The 19,181-nt window shown below is 47.7% G+C and overlaps 1 protein-coding gene across 1 annotated transcript in view; it reads left to right on the forward strand.

Moving 5' to 3' along the window:
• Positions 1 to 2,013: 2,013 nt before the first annotated feature.
• Ezr (ezrin) overlaps positions 2,014 to 19,181 on the forward strand; it is a 46,388-nt gene continuing 29,220 nt past the window's right edge. Inside the window, exons 1-2 of the mRNA XM_027939532.2 lie at positions 2,014 to 2,097; positions 2,667 to 2,750. Coding sequence (XP_027795333.1) covers positions 2,739 to 2,750 — 12 coding nt within the window. The 5' untranslated portion in view covers positions 2,014 to 2,097; positions 2,667 to 2,738. The remainder of the gene's footprint in view (positions 2,098 to 2,666; positions 2,751 to 19,181) is intronic.

The raw sequence follows: 19,181 nt of genomic DNA on the forward strand, positions 1-19,181 counted from the left end.
TGAGGAATGCATATACAAAACAGAGCTTTATGCTAGCCTAACTGTACGAGGAAGAGAATACCTAAAAGTTGAATGTAAGTTAAAAGCTTGTATGATATGACTCTGTGTCACGAGAATACTATGAAATAGTCATTTTACAGATGAAGAGTTGGAAGCTCAATTGTGTGGCTTAACCAGAGCGACCAGCCAGGAAGCACTGGAACCAGAATTCAGCCTTAGCTCTGTTTGCTTCTAAACCCTGTCATCTTTACCACATTGCCACAGGCCATTTTTCAGTATTCCTCTGAAGGGTAAAGTTCAGAAATGTTCCAGAAGGTCTAGGGCCACTGCTATTTCAAACATTCACTTAATAAGACAATATATCATAAACTGAGTAAGATAAAAATTACATTACAAGCTTGTCCTAGCAGCAGAGCTGGGGTCCCAAACTGCTACCAAAACTCCAAGTGGTGATAAGGTGCTGCAGACACAGTGTTTTAGGAGGAATATGTACAATGTTGGCATTGTAGCTGATTAAAATATCTTCCATAGTTTCCTTCTACCCCAGTTGCCATTATATCTTCTTTTTTTTTAGTTGTAGATGGACATAATACCTTTACTTTATTTATTTATTTTTACGTGGTGCTGAGGATCTAACCCAGTGCCTCACATTCATTAGGCAAGTGTTCTACCACTGAGCTACAACTCCAGCCTATATCTACCTTTTAATAGAAGAAATTTTGTCTTTGAGAGGGAAATGACTTTTCTGATTAGAGGACAAAGCCTCAGAAAAGTCCTCCTTCCTCGACAGACCTCTGAAATGCCTGGGCCTACAGTGGGGAGGTCACAGGAGCTGGCAGGGATGCCCCAGCAGCCAAGTGCACCATGGTGGGTTGGGCATGACCATTCACCCAGCGCTGGGCTAAACACTCCACATGCACAATCTCATTTAATCCTAAATCTATATAGGAGGGGCTACTAGTGTCTCTTACCCTACATAGGGGGAAACTGAGTCAGAGAGTTTGGAACTTTACCCCAAATCTTTGGTTACTCCTTGTATCAGGACAGAGTGTTTACAGTACTGTTCTAGGCATTTTAATGCATTAACACCTCTAATCGTCATTACAATCCCATGAAATAGGAGTCATAATTAATGCAGTTTCACAGATATGAAAACAAAAGCGCTAAGGGATTCAGTAAACCCACCCGGCTCCCATAGGGAGTTAGTGGTGAGCACAGGGAAGGAATTCAGGGGGGAGTTCCGGTCTCAACCTTGTCCACATCACCGTCACCTGGGGGCCTTGCTGATACTCAGATTGCTGGACCCCAGCCCTAGAGTTTTGGAAACCCTTGTTGGGGTGGCACCTGTCGTTTCTGCGGCTGCAAGTTCGCAGGGGATGCTGGGACAGCAACATGCTAGTTGCAGAACCAGACTGCGAGAGCCAACGCTCTAGAGGGAGCTCTCTAACTCACTGCACAAGTTCTACTGGTCACCGAGTTCATGTGTTTTAAAAACTCCTCCTAAGAGCTAGTAAGAAGAAAAAAAAATTCTGGAATTTCAGAGATTCCCACGTAACTTTTTGCAAGTGAGTCAAACAAGGCAACACATTAGTCCTTTAACGTAACCAAGCGTTGGTGGAGCGTCTTCTACGCCCGTCTTTCTCGGATGAAGGCGGAGGCGGCACAGACCACGTGCACGGAGACACCGCGACCAGGTACGGCCGCCCAGACCCGGGTCCGGCCCAAGGACGTCGGGGCAGCCCCACCCCAAACGGCCGGGCAACCACCCCGGGCGCCCGCCCAGCCAGATTTATGTACATTTCTTGATGTCCCTGTGACCAGTGCGGAACAGTGTTGCACCTTACGTCTCTTGCAGGAGTAGAACCTACTGCACACAAACCCCCCACCCAGGCAGCGCCGAGGCAAAGGTCCGCCAGAACCAGGGGCGCGGGGCCGCGGCCATCTTGAGCGGGGCGCACCTCGCAGGTCGCGCGGGCGGGGCGGGAAGGGGCGCGGCCCCGGGACCCCGCCCCGCGAGGGCCTCTCGGGCGCGCGGGCGGCGGGCGCACTCGCGGTCGCACGGACAGCAGGAGCGCACGTCCACTGCAGGCGCCGCGGGTGAGCCGGGCGCGCGGCGGGGGCGAGGGTCGGGCGGGCTCGCGTGCGGGACTCGACAGCAGGTGCGGCGGGGACGGTCCGGCGGAAGGACAGCCAGCATGGGAGCCCGGGCGGACGACCTCGAGGGGCGCCCAGCGAGGCCCCACTCCGGGCAGGTGGAGCTGAACCTGTGCGGCCGGTCGCTGCGGCTGCTGCGCGACCGTCCTCTGCCCACTCTGTCTCCTCCCGAAGGGAAAGCGGAGCCCGGGCTGCGTGGGCGCGCCCCTCCCGGTTCCTGGGCCTCCCCCGGGCAGTTAGTTTTTTTAAAAGTGTTTCTCCGAGGCTGGACAGCTGCGGTTGCAGGCCCGGGGCAGCGATTGCCACAGTAGTGAAACTTGCTGTGCGCTCGGGCGGCCCCAGGAGGACCGCGGCGGACCCCGCGCCGGCAGCCCCGCCCCGTCGCCGCTCCCCGCCCCCCGCCTCCCGCCTCCGACCCCGCGGGGCGGTGACTCATCCGGCGCCGCCCGGCCGGTTCTTAAGCCGCGCGCCGAGGGCTGCCGGGCGCGCTAAGGGCTTGTCTCTGACTCCAGGTCGCGAGAACTTTGTCTGCTGCTGCACAGCCGAGTTTCCGGGGGATTGAGTGAGCCCAGCAGGAACCGAAAATGCCGAAACCAGTAAGTTGCCCCGGTTCTGGGCCGGGTCACGTGCGCCAGGCTCCCCCTCCGTCGGGAGTCACCTGCTTGAGTGGATGGGGACAAGAACCGGGCGCTGACGGCCTGTCCCCTGACCATTTGTTGATCCTTTTGCGGGACGCCAGAAAGACACTATTGTGCTCTTCTCTCGCTAGGCCTTTTCTCCGTGAGTCCCCTTCCCCGAAGTTGTGGTCGTTCTTGAAAATGAGGCGGAGGCCCCCTTTACCTTGTTTCTGTCTTTTTAAAAAGTGCCTGCTAGTGCAACTTTGAAGTTTCTTAAAAAGTGCAAATCGCACTCTGGTGGTTTTCAACTACCTACACCTGCTGGTCCATTTCCTTCAACGGTCCGAAACCACATGCAGCCCGCACTTTCCTGGGGCGATTTGAAGGGCATTTGGGAGAGAAGACACCCTCTCTGCAGCAGGCAGCCTCCATACAGTCCGATTCCCACCGGGTTCGGGAGGCGCTGGCCTGTAAACCTGGGAATTTGCTGGTTACAGCAGGATTCCTATCTCTGAAAGGGTTTAGCGATGGACTTGAATTGCAGATGAGGCCGCCCTGGAGCTTGATAAGGACGCTCCCTGGGCTCTGGTCGTGTACTGCTGGTGAAGTCAGCTGATTCAAGTGCTGTGTTCCTGCCCCCCGTCCACGAGTATGATTTGATTGTGTTGAGATTGCTGACCAGGCCTGGGTGGTTGTAGGAACAGGTTCTTAGTGCCATTGCTTAGAAAGTTGTATATATTTCAGCGGGTGACACACACCTGTAACACCAACTGTTCCCAGGCTGAGGCAGGAGAATCGCGAGTTCCAAGCCCGTCTGGATAACTTAGTGAGACCCTTGTCTCAAATAAAAAATAAAAAGATCTGGAGATGTAGCTTAGTGGTAAAGCGCCCCTTTACCACTGGTCAATCCTCAGTACTGGAAACAAACAAAAACTTGTGTGTATTCCACCATTTTAACACTGGTGAGCTGGGTGACTTGGCACTAGGAAGAGGGTTTTACCTTTTTTTTGAGATTTGAGTCATGGAGAAAATATCGGGTCATTAACATTTATAATTAATGATACATAAAAATTTATTTCTAGTTTTTCAAATAATGTGATTCTTTAATCAATACTTTTGTGCCTTTCCTACTGTTAAGTTTTATGTTCCCTGAAAGGAATTCTTGATAAGAAGACTTATTTTACTATTAGGTTAAAAAAATTACTAATAGATTCAGACACCATAGACTTTTGATGTGAGTCATATTATTAAGATGACTGGTTCATGAGGCAGATGTTTTTTTTCCTATACAAAATTCTTCCTTTCATTTCAAAAGTGACACATAGCAGCCAAGCTCTACAGTGCCTGTGGTCTACCTCTGGCCTGATTGTAGCTCCTTAACCAGGACTGCAGAGTGTAGCAAGCTTGGGGATTTGGGGGGCGACGGGGGTCAAGAAATGAGCTTCTGGTGTGGTTTTCTGCCGAGTGCTAAGATAGTGCCCAGAAAAAAACAGTGTTTCTGGTCACTACTTTTCTTTTTCTTTTCATAATTTGTAATTTCTTTTAGTCTTTTTCTGTTTTTTTTTTTTTTTTTAACTTCTTTTAATTGTGGTGAAATGTATGTAACACTTAATTTGTCGTTGTAACCATTTTTAAGTGTGCAACTCACTGGCATTCCGTGTTCCTATTGTTAAGCAGCCATCACCTGAACATCATCACCCCACAGTGACCCCCAGTACCCATTAAGCACTCGCGCCCCATTTCCTCAGCCCCCAGCCTCTGGCCACTACCGTTCTAGTTTGCCTCTGTGAATTCAGCTACTCTGGGGACCTTGGTGGGGGTGCCTTTCAGTATGTGTCCTTCTGTGCCTGTTTCATTTCCCTCCACATGAATGGCCTCTTCAGGGCTCACCTGCTTTGCAGGTATGTCAGAATTCCCAGCCTTTTTGTCTTACAGCAGGTGTGTTTGAACTTCATTTTGATTTAAAGTCTTGGTGATGCCTAAGAATTTAAAAATTGTTTCTGACACAGTGAAGATGGTTGTAAAACTGCAAAGGAAGGCGAGTAGCCATCACCCTGTGTGTGTGTGTGTGTGTGCGCGAGTGAGCCTCAGTACCAGAGGAACTTTTTGAAAGGCTGTGTTTTATGTAATATATTCAGTTACCATTTTTGAATCTTATTGAGAGGTCTCCTTTTAGGTGAGCCAGACTTGTCTGCTGTGGGAATCCCTGCCTGTTCCTCCTTGGGCAGGAGAGAGTGTTACCATCTACAAATTATGTTAGGACCACCCTGTCTGTCATTGAGAAGGGCACAGTAGCCATCTCTAAGGTAGTTATGGAGAATCTGGTTTGATAGTTTTGGGGGCTCTTCTGTTGGTTGTTTTTTTGGATTTGATAAATGGTGAAGGTACGTTCTTCAGTGAGCTTCATCTTTTAAACAAAGGGCTATTGATTCTAATTATTCAGTCCCAAGTTAAGAATTTCACTTAGGTAGCTTTCATGGGATTGAATGTTTAATAATAGGATTAAGAGTCAATTACACTTAATGTATACATCTGAATAGTTGGGGTTTGGGGCTTCCACCCACCTGGTGATTGATTTACCTGCACTGAGAGGATGACTTTGTACATAAAACAGTATAAATGAAATAATACTCATTTACTGTACCTTAATACTGCTTCTGAAAGCACCACTTATTGAGGGGGTTGAGTGTTTATGTGTTTGGCCAGCAGGGTGCCCTACAAGAGGTGATGAGGATTCTGTCCTGCAGGGGGGTGGGGGGCACTGTCTGGAACCTGAACCAAGACACAGGCACACACTAAAGCGGAAAGTAGGGAACTCTAAGCTTTCTCAGGGGAAAGGAGCCTTAGTGGAGTGTGACAGGACAGACATCTGGTGGGGACAAGGGCGAGCCCTGGAGAAGCCCATTTCAGGGGAGGAGGGCTGTGGCCTGTCTGGTCTTGCTTTCCTCAGCTGCGTTGGGGCAGTATTCCGTGGGACTGGTGGACTTCCAAGGAGGGCATTCTGGTGCTCTGGCCTCCTCGGAGGACGGGGGTGGGGGTGGGGGGGATTGACATGCAGGGAATGGGTCAGGAGGCAGTCCTTGTGCCACCTTCCAGGCCAGGTGACCCACAGAGTTCCTCCTCCTTCCTCTTTCTCACTCCCTGGCTTGCTTTTCTCATCTGATGGGAAAGCTTGGAGGTGAAATGCCTCAGGCACCAGGAGGTGTCTGAACTGTGTGGGCTGAAGGGTGTTAGAGGAGTTTAACATAAAGGGGAGGTTTACCCTCCTTCAGAGAACTCTGAACATGGGTTCAGAGTCTGCCTGTGGCAGAGCTTGAGGAGAGTTTGTGAGATAACCCAGCTCTTTGAGAATAGTGCTTTCCACTAAGTATTTCAACAGGGACAGGATTTCCTGGATAATGATTTCACTCCCCGCCCCCTGCCACCCTTCACCGAAGACACAGAGGACCCCTCTCCACCCCTCCTCCTTCACCATGGGCAGATGGTGAATGAGGTAGCTAAGATTTTGGCAGGTGGTGGTGACAAATGCTGGCTGGGGTTGCTGGTTTGCCATCCTCACACCGTAAGGCATGATGAATATTTAGATTTCATCCACTAGTTCAGCAGAGAGGCACTGAGGCTCCCAGGTGGCAGACACAGAAGTGGCCCTGTCATCATGGGTTTACCTTCTGGTTTGGGGACAGAGTAGTCATAGTAAATGCAGAGCCTCTGGTCTGGCTGTTGTGCCTGAGGTGTGTGCTGGTTGGGGGATGTGAGACAGGTCAGAAAGGCGGCCCTGGAGGTGAGGGGCTTGCTGAACTAGGTGAGGACTGAAGGGGTTTGCATAGGGTGGGGAGGGGTCGGGGTGGGACTCCACCACTTGGAGCTCGCCAAGTAGAGGACACTCTAGTTGGGTGCTAGGCAAAGCCTCCAGTGGCCAGAGGGGAAATCAGAGGTCAGGCCGTATCTTACAAGCCATGTTCAAGCTTTTTTTTTTGTAATCTTAACTCAGGGTTTTGACCTTCTAGAAGGAGGTGACATGAACAGATTGGCCTTTGAAAAATTGACTAGAGGCTATAATGTAAGAGTCTGCAAGAGGTGGCAGGTAATGATTGGGTCTGGGGTGGTGGAACTGGAGAGAAGTGGATGTCCTGGGGGGCTCTTTGGGAGGTAAAACTCAGAGCACTTGGTGTGGGTTGAAGGTGCAGGGTGTGTCCACTGCCTCCTGGTTTCTGGCTTGCAGAACTGAATGAATGATGGGCCCATCACTGAGATAAGGAACCATGGAGGAGGACCAGCTGTGAGGAGGGTCAGAGTCTGTTTTTGCACATGCTGTTAGGTCGTGTCTGTGGTGGGTGAAAGAAGTTCTTGCCTTCTCCAAATTTCAGCTTCACCTCCACGGTGCCAAAGAGAAAGAGAACCTAGACAGTGCCCACAACCCCACTCCTCATTCCTGTTTCTCTCCTGTTCCTCCCACAGTGGGCGCTTTTGTTACTGCCCTAAATGATAGCATTGAGATTTCTAACAAAATTTTGAATAATTTTGTAAGAACAAAATTATTTGTTAAGGGGCTGAAGTTGCAGCTCAGGGGTAGAGTGCTTGCCTAGCATGTGTGAGGCACTGGGTTCAATTCTCAGCACCATGTTTAAGTAAATGATTAAAAGGTCCATCAACAACTTAACAAATATTAAGTTTTGTTTTGTTTTGTTTTTTTAAGTTTGGGAAAAGAACACAGAATCACTTAGTGAATCATAGCTCTTTTTTGTAGTTTTTTTTACTTAGACTTAAACTTGATGTATGTTGGATAGTTAGGAGATTCATTAGGTGATTCACATGCCTGTTCTCTTTTAGTACCTGGATGTTTTCACTCTGAAGAAATAAAACCACAGTCAACTTTAAAAAGCAGGAACACACCTTGAATTAGCCTTTATATTTTATTTTGTTTCAGTAATAAACTCCTCAGCCTATTTGCATTATAACACCTCAGCTACTCTAGTTTTTAATTTAAGCACTAAATGTATTTGCTACCACTAATAAAATATGCCATATTTAATGAAGAGACCAGAAGGTTGCATTACTTCCCTCCCAACATACTTATCATCCATATCTGTCAACATAAGGGATAAAGATGGATTCCAAACTTTTTCTTAAGAAACCAAACAAAACCATTATGCAATAGTGTGACTTAGAAACTTTCTAAATGCTTAGTATGTAGTTAATAGACATTACTTTTTCAAATAAAATAAAAATGTAAAGAACCACAAAAGAATAATTTCATAATTTACTACTTAACCCGCACTTGGACAGGTCATTCAGTATTCGTGAACCTCTGTTTCTTTTGTTTGTTTGTTTTGGTATTGGGGATCGAACCCAGGGATGCTTAGCCACTAAGCTGCATCCAGTCCTATTTTTTATATTTTATTAGAGACAGGGTCTCACTGAGTTGCTAAGTGGTTGAGATTGACTTTGAACTCTCACAATCCTCCTGCCTCAGCCTCCCAAGCCTCTGGGATTACAGACGTGCGCCACCACGCCCAGCTGAGCTTCTGTTTTGTAGTCTTTAAAATGAGAGTAGACAGTGTTTAAGTGAAGAGGGTACCAACGTGAAACTCACCTTTGTCTATGAAACCTAAACACTTTATATCCCGGGAGCTTCCTGTGTCCTGGGTGCTTTCTCCCTGGCTATATTTTACACACTTCAATGCAACCCATTGGTTAAAAGTTGGGAGTGCCAGTGAGCCAGGTGAAGTTTGTCCATGCTTCCCAAAGAAACAGCCACAGACGTGTAGTGAGAGGGGGAGTCTCTGACTGTTCTTCCTCTTGCTATATCCCAGATGTCAGAATTCTTTGGGCTCCTTCCTCCTGTGTTGGAGCCCTGACATAGGCCATCGTGTGCCTGGTGCTAGACAGTGAAAATCAGATGGGCTTTGCTTTTAAGGAGTTCTCAGTCTAGTGGGGGAGGCGAGGGTGCAAGCAGGGAACCACAGTGCATTGCACCAGGAGAGGGATGTACCAGGCAGGTGGAGCCAGGCCAGGCTGCAGGTCCTTGGGGTCTGGGGGATGCAGGGGCAGAGGGTCAAGGGTATTTCTGATAGCAGAGGGCATTCCATTTTCCATTATTCACTAAGATAAATAATGATGCTGTTTCACGTGAAATAGAAACACTTCACTGACACAGTTATCCCTTTAATATATATAAGAAAACAAACCTTAAAGGCAATTAAAATTAAAAATTTCTGACCTTGACCCAACTGTTACCAATGAGCGAGAGGAACTGATGTCACCGGCGGGTCAGACTACACTGGTCAGCACAGGCGTATCAGATTCTGCTTATCTTTTTGTTGTTTGAAGTCGCTTTCCACATCCTAATTTTGTTTTCCATCTTCACTAGACAGATCAGCTTACCATTGCTGTGTCAATGGCTGTCGTATCAGATCATGTAAATAATTGTTTTCATTTAAGGATGGAGCACAGCGATTATCTGCAGGCAGGCACTAACTGTGGCCAGTTTTTGTGAGGTCTACCAGCAAAAGATGGTTGCTGCATTTTTGCAGGGTTCTTTTAGAAACAACGACATTATGCAGTAGTCACCAAATAAGGCCCTCAAAGCCTAAAACATTTACTCTCTGATCCTTTACCAAAAAAAAAAATTTTTTTTTTTTTTTTTTTTTTTAGCAACCCTGCTTCTAGGATAAAGGCAGTTATTGTGAAGACCTTGTTATAAACTTGTGTGTATTGTATGGCGAGGCTAATATTTGGAAACGGAGCCACCTCATTGGTTGCAGTTTTAAAAAAACTGTTCTCAAAGAACAAAGAACCAGTTAGCCAGTACAAGTGCATCACAGCCCGAGCATGGATGTCTGTTGTAAAAACTGTCACCTAGGACCAAGGTTGGCTGGTGCTGAGGTCATATTTTAAACAAGGCTGTTGATGGTGGCTGTTCTTTGTTCTATAGAGAAGGTGGCAGTATCTTGTGTCACACCTGCTCCCCCAGCATCTAATGACAGACTTCTGGCATAAGCTAAAAGAAAGCAATTTGTACCTGATATTTGAGTTGGAAAGAGAATGCTGTATAAATGAATTGCTTTTATATCGTCATTTAAAATTAACTTTCGACTTAGGCTAGTCTTATGCTAGTGAATTTCTGACTATGGACAGTTTTATCATTCAGTCCCAAGTTTAGACCACCCCATCAAATCCAGCCGTGCTGTGCCCACCCCTTGCCCCACCGTGCTGTGCTTCACAGAACTTATCTTTGCATTCAGTGCTTGTTTTTTTTTTTTTGGGGTGGGGGGTCTTGGCTTTCCTGACTACAAAGCGAGCAGCAGTTAAAAAAATTTAAAAGGCATCATTGTCTGCATCTAGAAGGAACTTCAAATTCTTGCTCTATTGGCAGGTAAATTGGGGTGGACCACTGGGTGAATGCGCTGCCTCCTGGTGGGTAGTCTGGGGCGGGCTTCTTCAGCTGCTTCTCTCCGTGCCTGTCCACCAGGGCCTGTGAGCCCACCCATGAGGGCTGAGGGGCTGCCTCCAGAGCACCTGGCCTGGCGCCTGGCCCTGATCGGAAGGGCCTGTGTTCTGCTTGCAGCTGCTGAGTTCTAATCTGATTAAAAGCTTTACCGTCTCATGATGGTCATTCTTTCCCCTCCAACTCGGCCTCATGAAACGGTACAGTCAGTGGACTTTACCTCACTGTCGGTCCTTCTCTCCCACCATAAACGCTGTCCACACCCCTCCCACATACAGAGCACTCCTGTGCCAGGGTTTACTTCCTGGGGACGTGTTGGTGAACTAAAAGAGCCTTTTGAAGGATTACCTCCCCTTCCCCTCAGTCACATCAAATGATGGCCCGGCCAGTGTCCATCCAAAATGCATGCCAGTCTCAAATGCCCATTGCCCCACTCTCTCAGTGGCCAGAGGCCCAGGAAGGTAGACCCAGGTCTAAGTACAACAGCCTTTGTGCCCAGAGTCTAAAGGGAGCAGCATTGTCCTCGGCCCCTCCCCAGGCTGCTTTTAGAAGCTCACATTGTCACAGGAGAGGCAAATATCAATAATGCCCCGGAGAGGAAGAAGACTGGCACTTCTCCTGAGGAGCAAAAGCTAGAAGTTCCTTCTAGATGCAGACAATGATGCCTTCTACTGCGGGTTCCCATCCAGGCTTTGCCAAGAGGCGGAGTTGTTTTTATTCTTTTACTAACTCAGTTGGGCAAAGTGACCTGTGAGTGGGCAGATGTGATCATTTTGGTTTTGGTAAATCACCTTTGTGTTGACCCATGAGCCAGGATGACCTTTCTCCAAACACTTGTTTCGGGTGGATTTGGTGAGAGCGTGTTGCCATCTGCTGGGCCCCATCATTTCTTGGGTGCGCGCTTTCAGGAGAACTGATTGTTCCAGTAGTATTTCGCCTATTGCCGCATCTGTAAGTTCTTGTGCGATGTGTTTTGGAAGACGATCCATCCTCACCCCATGTTCTTAGAGAACCCTGAACCACAGATCGCTGGCGAGAGCTTAGAGAGTAGATATCATGTTGGAATCTGCCTCCGAGGACTTTGTTACTGTGTCGGTATGGTGTTCTCATTAGGGTGCTGCGTTGCCTTAGTTACCAAATGAAGGGTGTCGCATCTGGTGCTGAGGTGGTGGCCTACACAGCACATTGCCATTTGGGTGACACTCTTAAGTGGGCCTTAGACTAGGCGGTAGGGAGGCGAGAACCTGGCTGGACAGGGCCATGTGGTAATCATCCGAAAACAAGGTCAAAACGTGCAGTGTGGGACTTGAACAGGTCAACTGTAAAAAGATGATGTCTATCAAGCTGGGAATGGAGGCGCTCACCTGTCTTCCCAGCATCTTAGGAGGCTGTGGCAGGAGGATGGAAAGCTCAGGGCCAGCCTCAGCGACTTAGTGAGCGAGACCTTGTCTCAAAATAGAAAATAAATTTAAAAAGATTTGGTGGTGCAATGGGGGAAAGTGAGTTGACTGAGTTTTAAAAATTAGGGAACTGGTTTTGGATTGTTGGATATGATAGTGGGATTATGGTTTTATATACATTTCCCCTTGCCAGCTGGGGATTGAACCCGGGGACTCCTGACAGTTGAGCTACATCCTCAGCCCTTTCTCATGTTTGTTTTGAGATAGGGTCTCACTGATTTGCCCAGGCTGGCCTTGAACTCTCATCCTCTTGCCTCAGCCTCCTGAGTTGCTGTGATTACAGGTGTGTGTGACCACACCTGGTGGTTTTCAGGTACATTTTAAAGCCCTCTGGTGCTGCCTGATGATGTTTTAAAATATGCAAACAAACCAAAACGTTGGTTCTCTTTCTTAAACTGTACAAAGAGTAAAGAGCAACACTGGAGAGTCAGTGTGCGGCCAGGAGGAAGCCTGTGGAGGCTTACTGTGTCGTGGGGTTCCCTCTGCTTTGGGGAGTGTTCCAGAGCTCCCACATGGAGAGTTTGCTTTTTAAAGCCTATTACAGGGACAGAGAGGGTGGGAGACTTCGCTTTTGCTCCTCAGGAGAAGTGCCAGTCTTCTTCGGGTGGGAGGAGCCCAGCAAGAGGGAGTCCCTGCCGCGAGGGGCTGAAGAGGCGCTGTGTGTGGGACACCCCTGTGCTGGACCACGGAATAGCTGGAGTCCTCCCGAGGGCCATCTTACCCCTGTGCAGGTGTTAAAGGAGGTCTCCTCAGAACTCCAGTTGACGTGGAAGCAGGAGGAACCGTTGGTTCCCAGCTGTTCACTGGTATTCTGATTTCCAAGATTTTTAGGGGGTGAGAGAGGGAGATGCTTTGACCCAGCTGGGAACAGGACATTGTCTTTATAGCAACTGTCTCAGACTTGAACATTGGGATTGAACATAAAATGCAAGACATCTACTGACTGGGATCTTATGCAGTCCTTTTAAGATGCCACGTACCATCTGTGTTCTGTCAGGGTGGACGCCGTCCATCGGAGCAGGTGGGGGAGGCATTCATCAGACCAGGAGCAGGGTTGGGGCTGGGGCAGGCGCTGAGAGTCGTGAACTGCACACCGTGTCCTCTTGCTCTCAAGTCAGGCAGTTACACACATGATCATAATCCCATCATGGATACAACATACAGCGCTATTGCCATAAAGTGCAAGTCAAAGAGTTTGGGGTTTAACTTTATATGACTTCAGAAACAAGGGTGATTTAAAAGTGTAAGTTTTTCTTGGGTTTTGCTTATTCAAGCAAATTTTGTGATCTTGCTTATTTAGTTTGGATTTTTAAAAAACAAAGATACTGTGGTCTTACTCTATGTTTGATCAGTGCCAAAAGAAAAGACTTCATGGGCAAGTTCAGATAGCTCCTGCATGTGTGGTCCTGACTGGGGACAGAGACTGATCTCAGACATGTCACTAGATTTAAGTATGGCTTATTTTATATGCCCCCCCCTAAAACAGCAGGTCAGCAAAGGAACTGATGTCGGTTTGACAACTTCCCCAGGCTCCCCCCTAATGTCATGAGAATGGAAAGGGAAAACTCTTCACAGGCTTCTAAATTTACAAAGAAAATAGTGCTTTCCAGGGGGTTAGTGGGTCTAGTCGGCAAGCTTTTGGTTTCCCTGATTCATGAGTCTAGAATTAAAACTCGTGGTAGCATGAATTAGCCCTTCCGTCATTCCTTGTCCCTTGCTTTTTGTCCTTTATGGAATCCTGTAATTTACTAGACATTTCAGGGAACTAAATCAGTGCCGAAGTACGGGACACACCTAGTAAACCGGAATCACATGTTATGGACCTACAACTTCACAGGTTTGTTAGATAAAGAGAAAGCAACCTTGAAAGAGACGTTAGTTTGCCTTCCTTGGGGTGGAGAGAGAAGGATGTAGACTATTTGTATTTCTTTAAAGAATCATTTCTTTTGCAGAATGTAGTCTCCTTTGATGCTTCCTTTCCCCTCTAAGAATTTTAGTTTAGTTCCCCTATTAAATGTGCACATCCAACCCGTGTCATTCCCAGTATGGACGGAGTTGGTCGGTCCCTACTTACAGAGAGGTACAGAAAAGGGACCTTGGAAGTTAATAGAAACCTTGAACCTTGAAACTTAACAGGTCGTGGGTTCAGGAGCGGTATTTTCACACACCATCAGCAGGTCCCCAAATGCCCGCCGGGGTTGCCGTGCCGCACCGGGAAGCAGCTGCCATCTGCCCTCCCGCAGCAGTGCTTAGCCTGCTAACAGCCGGCAGGGCCCGGCAGGTTTTGAAGTAGAGGAACTGGCCCCTTTTTAATGTGAGTGCTCTGAAAGCTCCTTCTGGTTCTAAGGTCGTGATTTTCTCTAATCATAATGAGTACAAACAGGACTGGTTTGTCTGCTTTGTGTGTTTGTTAAGCAGCCCCAGCCTGTCAGGAAGTGGGTCTGGGGACAGGAAGTGGCTCACTTTCAGAAGCAAAAAGGAGCTATTCAGAAGGATGTGAGAATACATATTCTTGAAGTTATGGGATACATATTGATCTGCACACTTCATTTTTATATTCATAGAATTTCAAAATTTTTTCAGCCCAAGAACTTAGAAATAGAAACTTTTTGTCTTAAAAGCTTGACTTAGAGATACACAACCTTGGGACTAACAAAGGAGCTACTCAGATGTAAATGTTTTCAGTGAGCAAGAGTTAAGGAAGTTGCTTAAATGTTTTTTGGCCCCACTTTCTTTCCTCTGTCACTAAGAAGAAGTCAGCAGGCCAGCTGCAGGTGCCTGCCTGTAATGCCAACTACTCTGGAGGCTGAGGCAGGAGGATTGCAAGTTTGAGGCCAACCTGGGCAACTTGGGAGACCCTGTCTCCAAAAAGAAAAAGGAAAAAAAAAAAAGTCATCAGACTAGAACAGCCTTACACCAAGCAGTGCCCAGTCACAGTCTCCCTACAAAGCAGTTAGTTATACCTCGTCCCTGTTTTACTTGTTCCACTTAAAACATACATTTATTCACAAAAAACATAACAAAGTAGATACCAGCAGCATAGAAGAAGTCATTGGGAAATTCCAAGACCCAGCTTCTGGGTTAGTACTCTGCACTGTTGGCGTCTGTCCCATGGTAAGAGTTTGACATCTACATGTTAAGCTCAGCCTCACGGTAGACGAGGGGGAGGAGTGAGAGGAGTTTGACAGAGGAAATGAGGGGGGTGGCGTGTTAATTTTCATAATTAAGGTACCCGAAAAGTTCCTTAAAGTGCCTCTGGCCTTTCCATGAGAGGAGGTGGGTGCCTGCCCCGAGTCAGGAGGACCACGGAGCAGGAGAGCATCCCAGACCTGCCCAGGCTCTGCTGCCCCTTGTCAGGGGTGGATGATGTATGAGGGTTTGTGCTTGAAAGAAACAAAAGACAAACTTGTCATGCTGCAGTACAGAAGTGTACAAGTCTTCCAAAATGAAGTTGTGAGGCATTCATAAGTAATTAGCTGGTAGGACAAGCAGAAATGCACCAGTAAAAATCTTTCATTGACACACAAAGATGGGGGGGTTGCTTGGTGACTGTCCTTTTTGCCAGACCTGCTGGCCGTTAAAATTTGAACCAGTGGCTCTTCGAAGTCTCTTTTATACAAGTTAAGATTGACTCACACTTCCGGAAACTAAGTAAGGACTGTGCTTAAATAGAGCACAGAGCTCTGGTCGTACCTTCGGAGCTTTTCATGGTTAAGTTGGTGCCTTTGACTTTGACCTCTGTGGTTGCACTTGGTTTTCATTAGTGATTAGCACCTGGGCAGAGCTGACCAGAGTGCTTGCACCTCCCTGGAGGGTGCGGGGGAGGCCAGGGTGGTTTGAAGGCCCTGCCTTGCCCTGGGTCAGTTCCTGATGGACACTGCCCACAGGGAATGCAGTCATCCCGGCACCTACCCATGTGCAGAGGAACCTGAATTCTCTTGGGTTAACTTTCTGAGGCAGTGACCACTGTCACAGGGATGGCTTCTGAAGTGGAGGTCTACAGCTTCGTCGTAGACGCCGGGAGTTCTGAGAGCCGCTGGTACTGGCCTGTGCTCAGCACTCTGCCAGCAGGACCATTTCTCAGGGACTTCATGTTCCTGGGAACAGCACAACTGTCTTCTGGTGGTTCCTAGGAAAGTTGAAGGGTTAACAGGACTGTGCACCAGCACTTTGACCTTGGTGGGGGTGCTGTCTAGTAGTTGTCAAAGGTGTGACAAGTGGACTCTTGTCCGCTCTGGCATTTGATGGTTTATTATTCTTATTACTCAGGCAACAAAAGACTAGTGTATGTGCTGCTATTGTATAGTTACAGGGGATTTCCTACCAGAACATGAGAACATACCCTTTATCCTACCCATGTGTCTTTGTTGGTTTGTTTGTGCTACAGACAAAACTGTGCACAGAAATCGTTCTGAATTGCTTGACGGTTTTTGTCATGTGCAATTAATTTGAGGCTGGCCTTTGTTAATGTTCCTAAGCCCATAGATGAAGCAGCTTTCTGCATGCTGGTGGTGTTTAACCTCGAAGGAGGCAGTATGAGATGATGATCGGGGATGACTTGGAGATGGAGAGCTTGCTAGAAAGGATTAGCAGTGTGATCATCTTCATCCTTGGGGCTGCAGATTGCCTTAGGATTATTTCATTAGTACAGCATATTTATCCTGATAGCTCCCACCTTTTCTGCCTGCCAGCAGGAGTGTTTACAAAGTCTGGTGATAGAGCCAGAGCTTCAATATGTGCTCCTGGAAGTTTTCTGGCCCAGGCTGCCTTTGGGTGCTTGGTGACAGATGGCTCTTGCCATGGGTGAGGATTAGGGAGGAGCCACTGTTGCCCACTCTTGATTGACAGGTGGTGTGGTGCCTTCGCCAAGCACAGTGTCAGGTTACTGCTGTAACTGATCTGGATGTGCGCCTCACTCCATTTAATGAGAAAATGTTTCAAGGGCCACATTTCTGTATTACACATCTTTTCTCTTGGCAGCGGTGTTTGAGAATGTTAACGTGGAGATTCTTGTTTGTGTCTGCTCAATCCTTAAAGAATGATGGCTCTTCACAACAGGGAGGTTTTGGGACTGCCCTTCTGGGGTAACAATTGGACACTTCTGACCCTGCTTACTAGTAACTGTAACAGTGTAAACATGGCCATTGGAGTTTCAGTTGCAACTGTTTTATATAATTTAGTTTTTTCTATAAACAGTTGTATGGCAAGCAGCATTACATGTAAGAAAGACGCATTCGCATTCGTTTTGTGTAATAGATGGAAACAAGGTTATCTTGTAGGAATTAGCTGTTGCTGTGACACCCTACCAATGCTGGTGACACTCTACCAATGCTGATGACACCCTACCAATATGCTGGTGACGTGGATGGAGGGAAAGCAGTAATCAACCCACACCCCACAAACATTCCACCTGTCCCTAGGGCCTTCTGCCTTGCCTACTGGCTGAATTTGAGGAGCTGCATTTCTGCCCTAGGCCAGTTAAGTTTGCTAAGTTAGGGCTCCGGTTTTCTAGAGGTTGGTCACATGACAAATGCTATGACAGCTGTCATTAGATGGGGGTTTTTCTTTCTTAAAGATGAGGGGATCAGGATTCAGAGGTGTTACAGGATGGGCTCATCTGTTGCGGGTTCCTAAAGCACACCTGTCCTGTGTGCCAGCGTGCCCAGGAGATCCGGGACAGACATGTCACATGGTCACTAGCACAGCGAGTGCGTTGGCAGAGGAGTCGGGCCTTCTGTACTTCCACTGCAGCCCAGGGCTTGTCACAGGCATCGCTCCTGGGCTTGTGGGGTGAATTCACAGTCCTGCCCCAACAGCTGCCCTCACCTGGGCCCAGGAAGCAGTGGGCTGCTTAATAATAAGTGCTGCAGGTGGTTCTTTTGACGGTTCCAGTGGGAGCCACACTAAGGGCCAGCAAAGGGGCACAGCTGGGCCACCTCACTCCAGTTTCAGAAAACAAATCTGGTGATGCGAAGCGCACGTTTCCCTCAGCAAAAGTCGGGGAGGGGTATCAATCCAAGAAGGTCTCCAGGGTACAGGAGGTGTTCACTTAGAATCTGTGTTGGTGGGCTGCGGATACAGCTCAGTGGTAGAGTGTTTGCCTAGTATGCACAAGGCCCTGGGTTCTAATCCCCAGTACCACATTTAAAAAAAAAAAAAAAAATCTGCCCTTGGAGTGGACTCAGAACACATTGAAGGCGATAAATGAAGAAAAGAAATTTTTTTTTTTAATTTTTAAAAATCTTTGTCGTCTTTGAGTGCTGACTGTGGCGTGCTCACACCAGCACCCAAGTGCCCGCTTGGACCTAGGGAGGAGCGGGTCTGTTAGGGAGGGTCCTGGGGAGAGGCTGGTTCTCATTCTTGCCCTGGTGTGTACTGGGGGCAGCTCAGCAGTGAAGGAGAAGGGGCTTAGAGTCACGAGGCCACATGACTGCTGGCCTCCGGAGACCCAGCATGGCGCGGAGTCCCCAGTGTTTCAGTCCTGTGTTCGAGTCGGTGTGGCTGCTGGCAGTGCCTTCCCCAGAACATAGAGTGCTTTCCTTCAGAGCTTAAACAAAATCAGCAAGTTAAATTAAAAATGTGGTTTTTAAAAACTGATCTTACATTCCTATCACTCGGTTTCCCTCTTGAGACTTTTCGCTCTAATTAAACTGACAGCGCATTTGAACGTCCTGGTTTCCAGCTGCTTCCTCTTTGGAGCGCTAAAGCAGCAGGGAGCGAGTTTGTAAGTGGGGTGCTGAACCCGGCCCCACCAGCAGGGGGCCGGCCAGGCAGGGATGGTCACACAGTGGAATATTATTGGGCAGTAAAGCGAGAATGTTACTGGGCGTTAAGCAAGTCAGTGAGACCCTTCTCTAAATAAAATATAAAATAGAGCTGGGGATGCGGCTCAGTGGTCAAGTGTCCCTGAGTTCAGTCCCCGGTACCTGCTCCCCCTCAAAACATAATAATGGGAAAAGACTATTCAGGGGTACGGGATGGGGTTCCTTTTCTTTCTAAAACCAGATAGCATTGGTTGCATAATTCTGTGAATGTACTAAATACTACTAAATCGTACATTTCAAATGTGTGAATTTTATGATATGTAAAAAAGCTGTTATAAGGGCTGGTTTGTAGCTCAGTGGTAGAGCCTTGCCTCCGTGTGTGAGGCCCTGGGTTTGATCCTCAACACCACGTAACAATAAATAAAATAAAGGTGTTGCATCCACCTGCAACTGAAATTATACACACACACACACACACGAAGCTGTTATTTGAAGGTACTAGTGACAGCATGAAAATCAAAGTTCAGTTGTTTTCTCCATGATTTATTCAATGAAGTGAACCAAACAGCATCTGAAGAAGCTGCTGTAGTTCATCTGTCGCGGGGACCGGTTGCCCCACCTTGTTCCCCTTTGTGGGAGAACCTTACTGTATCTACTTTTTGCGGAGCATTTCCAAGCCTGCAGAAGGTCTTATCCAAATATTTGAAAACTGTTAGAAGTTGCTGAAGCGGCACCTTCG

Source organism: Marmota flaviventris, chromosome 6, assembly GCF_047511675.1.
Source record: "Marmota flaviventris isolate mMarFla1 chromosome 6, mMarFla1.hap1, whole genome shotgun sequence".
In the NCBI taxonomy this organism is placed as follows: domain Eukaryota; kingdom Metazoa; phylum Chordata; class Mammalia; order Rodentia; family Sciuridae; genus Marmota; species Marmota flaviventris.